Source organism: Nestor notabilis, unplaced genomic scaffold (assembly GCF_000696875.1).
Source record: "Nestor notabilis isolate BGI_N333 unplaced genomic scaffold, ASM69687v1 scaffold28902, whole genome shotgun sequence".
Lineage (NCBI taxonomy): Eukaryota > Metazoa > Chordata > Aves > Psittaciformes > Psittacidae > Nestor > Nestor notabilis.
The window spans coordinates 381-13,483 of record NW_009919210.1 but is presented as its reverse complement, the minus strand read 5'-3'; the positions used below and the strand labels follow the sequence as shown (position 1 = coordinate 13,483).

At 52.0% G+C, this 13,103-nt stretch overlaps 1 protein-coding gene across 1 annotated transcript in view; it reads right to left on the bottom strand.

The window, feature by feature from the left end:
- LOC104402296 (protein AF-17-like) overlaps positions 1 to 9,479 on the bottom strand; it is a gene marked incomplete at both ends in the record, with an annotated part of 12,206 nt that extends 2,727 nt beyond the window's left edge. The window contains 4 exon segments of the mRNA XM_010010133.1: positions 11 to 231; positions 233 to 533; positions 1,424 to 1,598; positions 9,381 to 9,479. Of these exon segments, the coding sequence (XP_010008435.1) occupies positions 11 to 231; positions 233 to 533; positions 1,424 to 1,598; positions 9,381 to 9,479 (796 nt within the window).
- Positions 9,480 to 13,103: the final 3,624 nt, after the last annotated feature.

Sequence of the window (13,103 nt, the reverse complement as noted above, 5' to 3'; positions counted from 1 at the left end):
CCGTGGGGGCTGAGGGGCGTGGAGACCCTGCCGATGCTGGAGCTAACAAGAGAGCCCCCGGAGAAGGGCGACGAGGACGTAGACGTGGACCCAGCCAGCTGGGCACCCAAAATCTCTTTGCTTTTGCCCCCTTTTGGCCTGCCAGGCCCGTGCTTGTTCTTCTTGCTACCCTTGTGCTTCTTTTCCTTCAGCACCTCTCCCTCCTCCATGCTGAGGGATGGCATGCGCTTGCCCGCCGGTCCCACCGGTGCCCACCGAAGGGCCGCTGACAGTGTTTGAGGCTTTATAGTCCACAGGGGAAGCATCACGGCCTCTCTGCTGGCTCACGGCGGAGGTGGAGAAGCGCATGATGGACCCAAAGCCTGAGAAGATCACCTTCTGCTCAAAGATGTCCCCCTTCTGGCCTTCATACAGAGGGGAGCAGTGGGAGGAAGAGGAGGAAGAGACAGGCTTCCGGTACTTCTCGTCGTCCTGCTCGAGCTTGGGGAACGTCACAAAGTCCTGGGAGCACTGCAAACTGCTGCAGGACGTACCTGGGGGAAGCAGAGAGGAAGCACGGATGGGAAGGCTCATGGTGGCAGTAGCTCAGCCCATAGCAGGAGGCTGGCGAGAGGAGCACGGTCACAACACAGGTCATAGAACCATAGAATGTTTGGGGTTGGAAGCAACTTCAATGCTAAGTTCCAACCCCCTGCCATGGGCAGGGACACCTTCCACTACACCAGGCTGCTCCAAGCCCCGTCCAACCTGGCCTAGCTCCTCTAGCACAGGCTGCTTATGGAGCTGAAGCCATCCCTGTCACCCCCAAGCCCGTACCTTTGACGCTCTTTGGCAAACACAAGAGGTGCACACCAGCATCTTCACCCTACCCAAATATTGCCCATGTCTGCTCCCCCAGGCCCTGCATCATCCCCCATCCATCCCTCCAGCCCCATTAGGGTACCAGGGGATGAAACACACTGGCCATTACAGCAACAGCTCAGAAAAGAACCGAGCAGGGTCAGAGCAATGGGAGCCCAACAAGGCTTTGACTCAGAGCTCAGGAGAGCCTGGATCCCAGGGTTTGGCTCAGGTCTCTCCACCAGAACTCCTTAGAACACTGCTGCAGACAGTACCACCTAGGGAGGAGAGGGCAGGTGCTGCCCATACTGCCTGTATCCCTTCCCTCCTCGCTCCACTCACACATCTGGATCTGTTTTCCCTTGCAGTGCAGCAGGTCTGTGCGGGAGGGGAGCTGTAACACTCATCTGCCTTGGTTCTTCCCTCTCTGCAAGGAGTTAGTAGCAGCAAGACTTTTCCCTTTCTCTTCCAGGGGTTAAAGAAACAACCATGAGCACTTGCTGGTGTATCTTTACAGCTACATATCAAAGAGGAGCAAAGCAAAACATCCATTCTCCCCTCCTCTCTTGCCTTCACCCCTTACCTGCAGGCTGGAAGGTCCCGCTGGATGAAGCTGAGCTGAAGCCAACTGAGCTTTTCCCACTTCCAGTCTTTTTCCCCTTGTGGCTGCTTCCATGGCTTGAGGACTTCCTGCCTTTCACCTCCGACCGGCCAACCTCCGAGGTCTCTTTGCTCCCCTCATGGTGGCTAGTAGAGCCCTGGCAGCAGCAAACACAAAGGTCATTCACTCAGGCCAGATGTGGCCACAGCAGGGGCTCTTTTTACCAATTTCCCCTTAAGAGAAGTAATTGCCCCCTCTGCCCACAAAGTGATGTTCAGGTCATGTTGCTCAGCAGAAAAAAGCCACATTTCCCTCTATTGCTGCTTCCCATCCCATCTACCTGCAGGAAATTAAACAGGGAACTGCCAATCCAGGCACAGACACCACAGATTCTCTGCACCGTCAGCAGAGGGAAGTACCTCGGAGGGTTATTCAGCCCTAACCCAACCTGAACTTGGCTGTGATTCAAGCATGTATCTCAGCTGCATCTCTCAGGTGTGCTGTTCTCTGCAAGGTCATTCCAACTGGGGGAATTTACTTGTCTTTTGTGCTGTGACAGGAGTTCCCCTGGATTCCCTAAAGCATCGAACGGGGCCAGCCCAGGGCTTTCCAAGATCTACTGCAGTATTTCACAGTGACATTGGTGGAGCAGCATCCGACCACGCAGCAACAGATGCTCTCCAAACCCCATCTAAGCCTGCAGGAGACAGGGAAGCAAGGGGAGATGAAGAGGCTGGCCAGATGCTAGGAAATCCAGGAGCTTGGGATGAGAGCAGCAGGGGGAGAGTGGAATGAACCAAAACCCAGATCCCCCAGGGCACCCACACTAAGATATGAAAACTTCACCTTCAAGCCACTTCAAAGCCAAACCAGCAGTGTTCAAAGATGACTTCTTGCAAGATATTACTGCAACCAATCAATATTATAGACAGAGCCCTAATGTGATGGCTCCAGCCCAAAATGTAACACCTGTACATTAGTGCAAACACCTTTTATTTCTTACTGAGCAGACAGAGGGAAGACACGAAGAAGCCCGATCCCTTTCTTACATTCCACTATCCCTGACTCCAGATGACCTCTTCTTGGGGAGAGCTGAAGGAAAAAAAGGGCTTGTAATGCAGACTCATGAATGGCCAGATAAAAATCCTTCCCCATTCCTCCCACACGGTTTAATCACTCTGCACAATGCAACAGCTGGCAGCCTAACACACACCAGATGTGCCGGGAATATGAAAGACAGGAGGAAGGGAGTGGTGGAAATTAGGGGAGAGAGGAAGGGGGGGAGCTGTATTTTCTCATCACGGACTCCTGGATGTAGGAGATTAAACCTTCTTGATTTACGAGCTCAGAGGGAGCATGAAAATCTTTCTGACTTTCCACATCTGCCTGGGGAGGGAAAGGGGAGCAGTGACTGGGGGCTATGGGAAGTCCGGAGCCTGCTCTCAGAGTGGCAGGAACGAGATGGTTCATGTCTCAGCAGAAAAGCAAAGCCCTGAGTTTTCCTCCCATAAATTCACCTCTTTGGAGCTCCCTGCACAAGGTGCACGAGGCCACAGAAGGGCAGGGGGGAAACCACATGAGAAAACATGTTCTCGATCCCGAGTGTCATGAAGGGAGTGCAGGGCAGGTAATGAAGCGGTGCAGGGTGGGAGGGGGAAATCTGAGCTGGGAAATAAACCTTCATTGCAAAGATAAAGGAAAAATCAAACAAAGAGAGGGGAAGAGAGGCTGAGCTGGCTCAGCTGAAGGTGGCAAAGGGACAGACACTCACCTGTAGGGCTCATCTGACCTCACAGCCTCCCTGAGCGACTCCCAGGGATTCCAGGGGCAGGATTTTCCCACCTCCTGCCAAATGCTATCCCAGATATCGTTTGCCAAGTAGGTCGCAGCAGGCAAATCCATGTGGAAACTCCCACCCTCCTCCCCACCAAGGGTCCTTCTCTAGCAACCATTCCAGAGAGCCTTAATCTGAGGCAAGGGCCCAAGCAATGCAGCTAAGGAGCAAGGAGAGGGAAACTGAAACCGCACTAAATCACTTCCCCTCTCTGTGCCTCTATTTCTTTCCCACTTGCTTCCATGGGTCCTGCAGGATCTATGTGGCAATGGAGCCTTCCAGGAGACACACATGGGCTGCCAAGCACAACATGGCCTTGATCTGAAGTGGAGGGGTCTGCTATCATCATGCCAGTATTAATAACAGCGATGAGGGCTGCAGTCCCATCACCTTCCTGATGCAGGAGATTCTCCAGCTCAGGGCTGGAGCAACCTGTATGCCCGCTGCTCGCCTTGGGCACAACCAGAGGTCTCAATCCCTGGATCATCAGCTATTCCCCAGCGTGGAAATCCGTGTGTGTGCAGAAACACCACCGTTTGGTGTGTGGCAAACAGGTGGGGGTGGGGTGACATGCTGCCGAGGGGAGAAAAAGCAGGGAAGCGCTGAGGAAGTGAGAGCTCTCTTTCAAAATGAGCCAGGAGCTACATTTTGAAGGTTTCTTTAAAGCAACCAAGTGAAAAATGTCACCAGAATAAACCTGCTGCCTCAGCTGGAGGTGACGCTCTGATGGGGAAACTCCTGCCTCAACCCAGGAGCCCGAAGTGAGACGAAGTCGCGCCGGCACGCACGTACCTCCTGTCCCCCGAGGGGCTGTCCCTCATTCCTGGCCTCCCTGGGACACTGTGCAGCACCCAAGCTCTTCATTCATTAATTTATTGATGGGAAATCAGAAGAGCATCTCTTTGCCTCCTGATTGGCGGGACGAGCTCCTAGAGGGAACCACTGAGGAGATCCAGAAGGAAAAGGAGGAGGCTGGTGCCGCGCGTCAGCCACGCAGAGCAGCTTTGCCCTGGATTAAACTACTGGCAGGGGAAGCAGGGAGGATGCCAACAAGGAACAATGCGACGAGAGCAAGGGCTCCTCCAGCCCATGCACTGCAGGGTGATGTGCAGAAGCAGCCACCCAGGCAGGCTGTAAGCACCAGCTGCCTTTCCATCCTGGATCACTAGATGGAGGTGAGACGAGTCTCCATCAGCATCTCACAGCTTCTCTGTGTCTGAGCCACTCACAGTATTTACCATGTCCCGTCCCTCCATCTCAAGACCAGGCAGCACCGTGCTGCTGTTTTTTGTAGGGGGAAATAGGAGATAGAGATGGGCTGAGGGACTTTTTATAAAGGAATGTGGTGATAGGACAAGGGGAATGGTTATAAGGTGACAGAAAGGAGATTTAGATTAGACATTAGGAAGAAATTCTTTACTATGAGAGTGCTGAGGCGCTGGCACAGGGTGCCCAGAGGAGCTGTGGCTGCCCCATCCCTGGCAGTGTTCAAGGCCAGGTTGGACACAGGGGCTTGGAGCAACCTGGTCTAGTGGTAGGAGTCCTTGCCCACGGCAACGGGTTGTAACTGGATGAGCTTTAAGGTCCTTCCAACACAAACCAGTCTGGGATTCTATGAAGACTGTATTTTTAAGTCCCTGATGTCACTGGCAAATTTCCACTCATGTCAGGACAAAGGATGCCAAAGGAATTCTTATTGTAAATATCCATGCTGAGACACGCTGTGATTAGCAGGAATAATCATCAGCCTTCCCCCAGAACCTCCTACCCCATCACAGTGACCGTGCATTTGCCTGAGCCAGGCACAGTGCAGAGATTCCCAGGATCTGTCAGTTCCAGGCCAGCTTTGGGAAGACACCAAGAGCTCAAGAAACAGCGGGAAACCTGAAAAGTCTCCCTGCCTTCCATGGTGTCTGCAATCAGGAGCTTTTCATCCTGCCGGGCTCCCTCTCCAGCACCTGACTGCAGAAGGATGGGAGTGGGAGGCCTTGGTTTCCCCAGCTTAGCTTACAAAACCCAGAGCGAGCCAGATGTTGCAGCCCAAAACGCACAGCATGTGTGAGTGTGTGTCAACAAGTGCTCCTGATGCCTGCAGCTGGCAGGGGAAGGCAGCTGGGGGGGTTGCAATCCTGCAGATTTACTGCGAGCGCAACAGAGAGCAGCAGGAGGCTCCCCAGGGGCGCTCGCAGCAGGAGGGAAGAGCAGGTTTGCTGTGCTGCTGCTCACCAACCCCATCCCAGCACCAGGCACCAGCTACACGGAGAGATCCTGAGCACAGAAACTGCCTCCTCAATTTGGCAGCCTGTGACTATAGAGACAGAGAAACTCCGGCTGCCAAGACTTACTGGTGAGGCTCATTGCTCCTGCCATGGTGAGAAACCCTCCTCTGCCCCAGACCCACTCCACAGATGTCATCTTTCCAACAGGCTGTTCAGAAGCATTCCCTTCTGGCAGCATTTCTGGATGGACCATGTGAAATAGCCAGAAACTCTTACCCAGAGGGGATGTTCTCTGCTTCCTTCCCACTCCCCAGAAAGTCTGTGTGAGCTCCAAGCAGCCAGTGGGAGAAGGAAAGAAAGCCTCTCTCCAGCACAAAACCACTCTCTACATCCCCCCAAAACCCTGGGGGATTTGCAGCGGGTCACAGCTGAGTGTGCTCCCCAGAATGGACACTCCTGCGCCCCACCAGCGAGGTCTCCTGCCCCTCTGTGAGGGCAACGAACATCTCCTCACCCACACACACTTTGCAGAGGCAGGAGGAAAGCTGCGACGAGGTGTTATGGAGAGGCATTTGCATGCTGTGAAGTCGCACCCTAGTTTCACTTTCCGGTGTAGATGAGAGCTGAGGCCACCACTGTGTTCTCAGGATGTTTATCTGCCAAACCTGAGCGAGGCAGCGAGAGCTTGTCCCTGCACAGACAGCACACAGAGGCCTGGGAGAGTCCAAGTGTCAGGTACTGATGGTATTTAACTTCCTAGAGGACACAGGGAAGCACTCAGTGAGATGTTCAAAAATCTGGCAGAGTCAGAGATCTACCGCTATTGATTTCAAGAGGAAGACTGAAACCACATCAAAGGATCTTCATAACTAAATGGTTCAAGAGGGGAGCACGGGGTGGACGATGGATTAGGTGAAAATTGGAACTGAAAAAGAAATCTGGATTGCAAAACTAAAGAAAAACATGAACGCAGAGGCCAGGCTGCCAGAGACGACAGGGAAGTGCAATACACCACTGTTCCTCTAAAGCAAGGCAGTGTAGTGCCACTGCTGTCAGCCTCACCTGCTGAAGTGGGTTGAAAAGTCCTACTACATAAGAGTATAGCTCTGAAAAGACGTTATTAAAGGGTTGCTGAAAGGTTCAGAGAACTTTGGCAGCAACATCAGATGCTGGGGCTCAGACGCCTGTTGCTCCAGGCTCCTTCTAGGCTAAGTAAACTGGGAGTAGGCTGGAGTGTGGCTTCAGGTACCAGTAACCCCTCTCCATGGCCTAATGGCTGGTGCCATACTACAGTCTGCCCATAGTCCTGGTGTCCACAGAGCAACCGGTGCCAGGGCCTGAATCTGCTGATCATCTGGCTCCTGCTCCTCACTGCTGGCGCCAGGACACGAGTGATGCTCAGTGCCACCAGTCCAACCCCTGCTCCAGCACAGCATGTGCACCAGGACGGGAGCCTGGGACCCACTGTGTGTGGTGCTGCTCTGGCTATGGTGTGAGCATCACAGAGTGCTGGCAACACGGCTCTGGCGTGGACATCAAGGGCTGCACCAGCCTCCTGTGGCTCTGCCCACTGGGCCAGTGTCCTGCTGCACAGTAAGATGTGCTCTTGCCCAGCTGCTCCCCACAAAAGACAGGGTGCTGTGTCACCCACAGGGATTATCCATGGGGAGTTTGTACTCTGCTTCACTGGGAAACTTGGATAAGACCATGGAGGTGTTAAATGATTTGCCCAAGATCATGCAAGTGGTAAGGAGAGGAAGAGACCCAGCTCTCCTCAGACTCTAACCATGGTGCAGCAGGGACTAGCGATGCTCTTCTGCACGGTCACACCATGCCTATCAGCTTTTGGTTTGCAGTACACTCTGCTGCGATGAGTTGCACTTGTCTATGAGCCAGAAAGGCCAAAGAGAGTTTTGGCTTCCAAGAGGAAACCTATTTGGATGTGCTGCATCAATGTGTCTCAAGGTTTTAAGTTAGTCTAGCCTGTGCAATGTTACACCAGTGCAACTATGCAGAAAGCCTCATACAACCACCCTCTGAGGGGTTTGTGCAGGGTTGTAGCAGGCTGCTGAGCAGCTCTTAAATTCCACCTGGGGTACCTTTGGTAACGGAGTTGGAACAGTATTTTGGGATCTATGCACAAAAAAAAGGCAAGGGAAATACACTCTCTGTTATGAGGATTAATAGTAACTCCCTAGGGAAACACTAAAACCCTGTCACTCAAGTGTGGCCACAGTAATTAGGGTATCCTGAATTTTAGCTTACAAAGAGTTGAAAGCTGCCTGTAAAAGTGAATTGGACCCTTTCCTCCTCATTGATAAAGGTCTGGCAGGGCTCTGGAGGAGACAGTGGGTAATTGTCTCACAACCGCTCGAGCTGGCCAGGAGTCAGGGTTTGGGTTTCAGTTCAGCTTGAAAACAATCTTCTTAGGCCATCAGTTCCTGGCAGCTCTGTTAACGGGGTGAATCTGCTGCTCCCAAAGCCAGAGCTGAGCTGCCCGAACAAAAGCCCAGGTAAATCAAGAGTGATGGCAGCTCTGAGGCTCTTCCTCCGCTCCGTCCTGCTATAACTTTCTGCTTCTCCCAGCCCGAGAACCACGACAGCAGCTTCGCCATTTCAGCTCTGACCTACATCTGCTCCCTGCTTTGAGGCTTGGCCTCACACAGAACATAGAAAAGCCTCTTCAGCCCTAACCCAAAGTGACCCTGTGCTGACTGGCAGGAGCTTTCTCCCTTCCAGACTGCCCCTGCAGCGCTGCTCACATACACAGACACCGCCAGCCTGTGAATTTTCAGTTCCACAGGGCAGTCCTGCCACGTAAAGGACGCCCAAGCCTTTGAAGGAGCATTTTTTGTGCACAAAAGGACATTCCTGGGACATGCTGTTTATTTGCTCTAGGAGGAGCTTGGCCCTAGTCCTACTCTCACTTATACCAGAACAGCCCTGCTAAGGAGTTGCATTAATTTACATTACCACTACACACAGGAGAGGCCAACTCCAAAGGTCCAGGTGCTGGAGTAACCTCACTTGTTTCCTGACCCTGAACAACCACAAACTTGGCCTTCACCTTGCTGCGTGCAAGCTTGAGGCCAGCTCAGCTGTGTCTATTCTGCATTACTGGGAGTTTGGGGCTCATGGGTTTTCCTGTTTTACAGCCAGGTGCAAAAGTCCATGTCAGCAGCATGATTTCAGCAGTGAATAGAGAGAAACGCACACACAACCTGACTGTGTCTCACTAGCCCTGGGCACTGAGAAGATGCACACAAGCAGCATCTTCCCAGCAGGAACTGGACTGCCTCTACACCCCAGGAGCAACCCAGGCCACCTCACTGTGCCCCTCTGCCTGAATGTTCCTGAAATGAGGGACCTAATAGAAACCAACCTCCCATAGTCTTGCACAGAAAAGCCACCTCTATTATGCCATTTGAAGATCTTATGTACTTCTAAGATTGTCTGGGACTTCTTCCCTCAGCTCCATCAGTTTGTCTAATGAAGGATAACACCTCCTCCCACAAGCCCTGTCTTGCTTATCCACCTGCCTGAGCTGTTCACGATGTGGCAGCAGCAAAGGCCAAAGTGTGGATGTTTCTCTCTTCCATGAGAGCTTCCAATCTGAACAGCTGCTGCAGAACAGGGTGGCACTTACAGCTCCATCACTTGGGAGCTCAGCTCCATGACTGCATCGTCAACGCTGACAGGAATAGAGACAGCTGCCATGTTAAATTCCCAAAGTGGGGAGTGAGGCAGAGAGTGAGAATGTGACAATCAGGAATCAAACTACAGGGACAAAGCCCTTTCTCTGCTCTCCTGCCCTGTCCTCCCCACTCAGTACCAATGGTTTCCCCCTGCCCTCCATCCCCGCACTCACATCCTGAGGGTTTGGTACCTTCTCTGCAGCCACGGGCACCAAGGATGGGGTAAGGCTGGTGGGAGACTCCGGACGTTTTTTGTGCTTCTGTTTAGGTCTTTCTTTGTCCTTCCGACTCTGCAAAAGAAACCAGAGAGCACTGGAAAGGTAACTTTTCCTCTGCTGAGAATAGCCGCTGTGAGGGAATAGAAAGGAGGGTGTGTGGTGTGGATTTACAACCATACATTCACATTCCCTTTTCCTTCTCCACCCATCCACATGAGCCCAGTATCCTTTCCCCCACATCCCAGCTTCTTCTGTCTGGGAGCATCCCATTACCTCTACCCCAGCTGCAGCCAACATCTGGAGTGCAGAATATCAACAGAAGCCCCCAAATCAGATTATGGTAAGATGATAGGGAAGGACTTAACAAGCTCTGGCTGATTCCAAGAAACCTGAGCCTTCCTCTTGCTGTTTCCCCAGTGTGCCCCTTACCCTCACTCTCTGCCTTCTTCAAGGCTTTCTCAGATCCACCCTGTGCAGACAATGGGAGAATCTTGATTTCAGCCCACGTTGTATGTGCACAAGTAAAGAGATCAGCCAGTGGAGATCTCAGAATGTAGGTTTAACCTAGAGAGAGATCCCTCACATCTCCCCTCCCAACAGAGACAGTTGGTCTGGGTCCATCTCTGCTCACAGGAGACAGACTATTTAGTTTGATTTCTTCATTCTGGTTTTTAATCTCACTAAAATCCCAGAACCTTGGGATTCTTCAAACAGCAAACCAAGGGAAAGTCATGGCCTGGGAAACACCGAGTCCTGCCTGCCCTGATTTTATATTCTCCTGGGGAATGTTCTGTAACCAAGGAGCTTACTCTTAGTTAGTGTTATTTGGATGTTCTCAGTGAAAGGACTGAAAAGGTAGGCCTGTGTGACCTCCACTCAGTGGGGCTTGAGGATGCCAGGCCAGCTGGCATACAGGATGATGGCTAGAAGAGCATGCTCCATCCACACTCCTGCTTCCTCCCTGTTTTCCTAGCTGCATGCTCCCATGGGAACACACTCAGCTGACAACAGGAGCTTTTCTGTGCTACTGATACCAGCTAAAGATGTGGCTTTCTTTGCTGAAGGTACAGAACCTTCTGTGCTCAGTTCCAAACTCCCCAGTGTGGTCACTGCTGTGTGGACCAAGAGAGCTGCAGTCAGATAAACACCTGCAGGAGATGCAGGGCTTGGAGAAACCCATCCTCCTGCCTGAGACCCTTTTGTGCCTCTTCTGGTACAACTCCCTTGCATGGGCCTTTTCTTCTAGAAGCTGTGGCCCTCAGTCTGGACCGAAGGTGCACTCAGAACAGAGCAGTCATATCACAACTCACTGACTTTCAGAAAGATGCTGATTGCTTCCTCATGCAGGCAAAGCCCCGAGGCTACAGCTGCCAGCACATGCCAAAGTTGGGATGCTGTCAGGGGAAGATGCAATTGCAGCAAACACATGAGCTCCACTGTGTGGTTTTGGGGAGGAGAGAAGAGAGTGGAATAATTAGCTTAGAAAACAATATACTGAATGGGTAAAAAAAAGGGACAAGAGGAAGGACAGGGCATGAAGTGAAGCAAAAGTGCTCCAGAGATCAGCACCTTCCAGTGTGTATTTGACTGAGTTTTCATTGCCCTTGAAAGGAGGCCCATGCAGCAGCCACCAGGCAGGGAAAGCACCACGGAAGGTTTCCCTGGGATGAGCTGATGCAAAAAGGAGGCCAACGCAGCCTCGAGCTTCCCTGCACTTGCTGAGTGCCCAACCAACGCTGCCAATATCCATCATTTTATCACAAGGCTCCTGGCATTCAGCATATCTGTGAAAGCCTCTGTTAGAACCGTTTTCTTTCCACACACCCCCTTCTTTAATATAAATTTCCAGCTTTGGCAGTGCACATGGAAAGCTTGAAAATGTGATTCCTGCAGACTAAGTGCCGAAAGACAAATGAAAATTAAATCTTTGCTAAATCTCATCATGTTTTAAATACTTTGGGGCTTCTCGTGCTATAAACTCTGTGTCTCGTGGGTCTTCTAGGACAGGAAGATGGGGAAACTGTAGCCCAGTTAGTTAAGCAGCTAAGTTAAGCACAGACTATGTGCAGATCAGCGTTCGTTATTCCAGTAGTAGTAACAGTTTGCACTCACTTAATAGCACACAGCAGAGAGAGTTTCAAGGGCTGACGAGAGGTTTTTAATGTCTACATCTCATTTTACAAATGGGGAAACCAGGGACGAAGGAACTTGCTGATATTTCACAAAGTCATCCATAACTTCAGACAGAAACATCAGGGATCCCCACTCCACCTGGATACACGCTCACCTACTTGTAGATGCTCCCAGTGTCACTCATGGAAGCCAAAAATGGAGAACAGGAGCCTCATTGCAGTAAGTTTTGCCAAGTAACTGCACAAACTCCAATCCTTAAACTTTCTGAGTACCACAGAGTTTATTCTCTCCTTTTCAGACCCCAAATCCCACAGGCTTTTCAGTCATGAAGCTGCAAGAGGAGGGAGTAATACAGCAGGACAGCACTGTGATGATTTAATTTCACATATCATGGTCAAGATGACATAAGGCAGAGCCAAGCCTTTTTGGCTAACCACAATGAACCTACACACAGAGACACATGTGCACACGCACGGGGAAAGGCAGCAACGTCCTGAGTGTCACCACAGCAAACCAGAAAACCTCCCACAGTTTCATTGTGATGGCAACCACCAAACTCGCGTCCTCCAGCTTCACAGTCCTGGCTGTGTCCTGGCTGAAACATCTCCCTTCGCCGTCGGCAGCGCAGAGGCTACGTCAAACTGAGCAGCCCTCTGCTTACATGTAGGAGTGTGTACGTATGTCCATGTTCAGCAAGAAGCCAGCCTGCACAATAGGGACCAGATTTCTGGAATGCCTCAGCTCCCATTTAGATGCTTGAATAAATGGTCAGGTTTTCCAAAAAGCGAACTGCTGGCTAGTGAGTTCTTCTGACGATCTGGCCCTGACTACATGTGCTCAGCAACTGCACTCAAGCTGTTTAGAAAACCTATCCCACAGAGACCAGGCTTCGTGCTCTGCTCAAAGGGCTGCAGTGAAACCAGAACCACCAGAGACTCAATGTACTTGTGCTCCATGTCCCTGCACGCGGTCCCGGGCCATGCCCACAGGCATACCTTCCTCTGTTGTGCTTACCAAGCACTTCTCTCCCACCACACCACATCTTCTCCAGGCTCTCCGCTTGGTCAGAGCAGAAACCCCCCAGTACCAGCCACCCGGGATCATTCTGGGCTGCAGCCTTCAAGCTCTGCACAGCTCGAGCATCCTCTGCCTAGTTCGAGCATCCTCTGCCTTTGCCCAACCAGCAGCATCCAGCTCCCACCCTTCAGCGACTCTCTCATGCTTTTGGGTACTCAGAAAGGCGACAGGACCTGACATCTTCTTCCGTATCACTGGCACAACGCAGCGCCCAGCGTTCGACAGGCAGGACGATCGGTCCTGGTACCCCACAGACTCTTTGCAGACGAGCTGGGCTGCCCCCGGAGCATGGCACTGGTGGGAAGGTGATGCTGCAGAGACCACAGGGTGCTCAGTCCCTCCTGGCTGTCTTGCCCGTGTCCACAGGTCCTCAGACAACCCACCAGAGCTTTTTAAACGTGTGGGTTCCCTCCAGGAACCGGAAGGCTCCAAATGCTTCCTGCAAGAGCCGCAAGGGCACAAAGGGACGGGAGGGAAAGCACACTC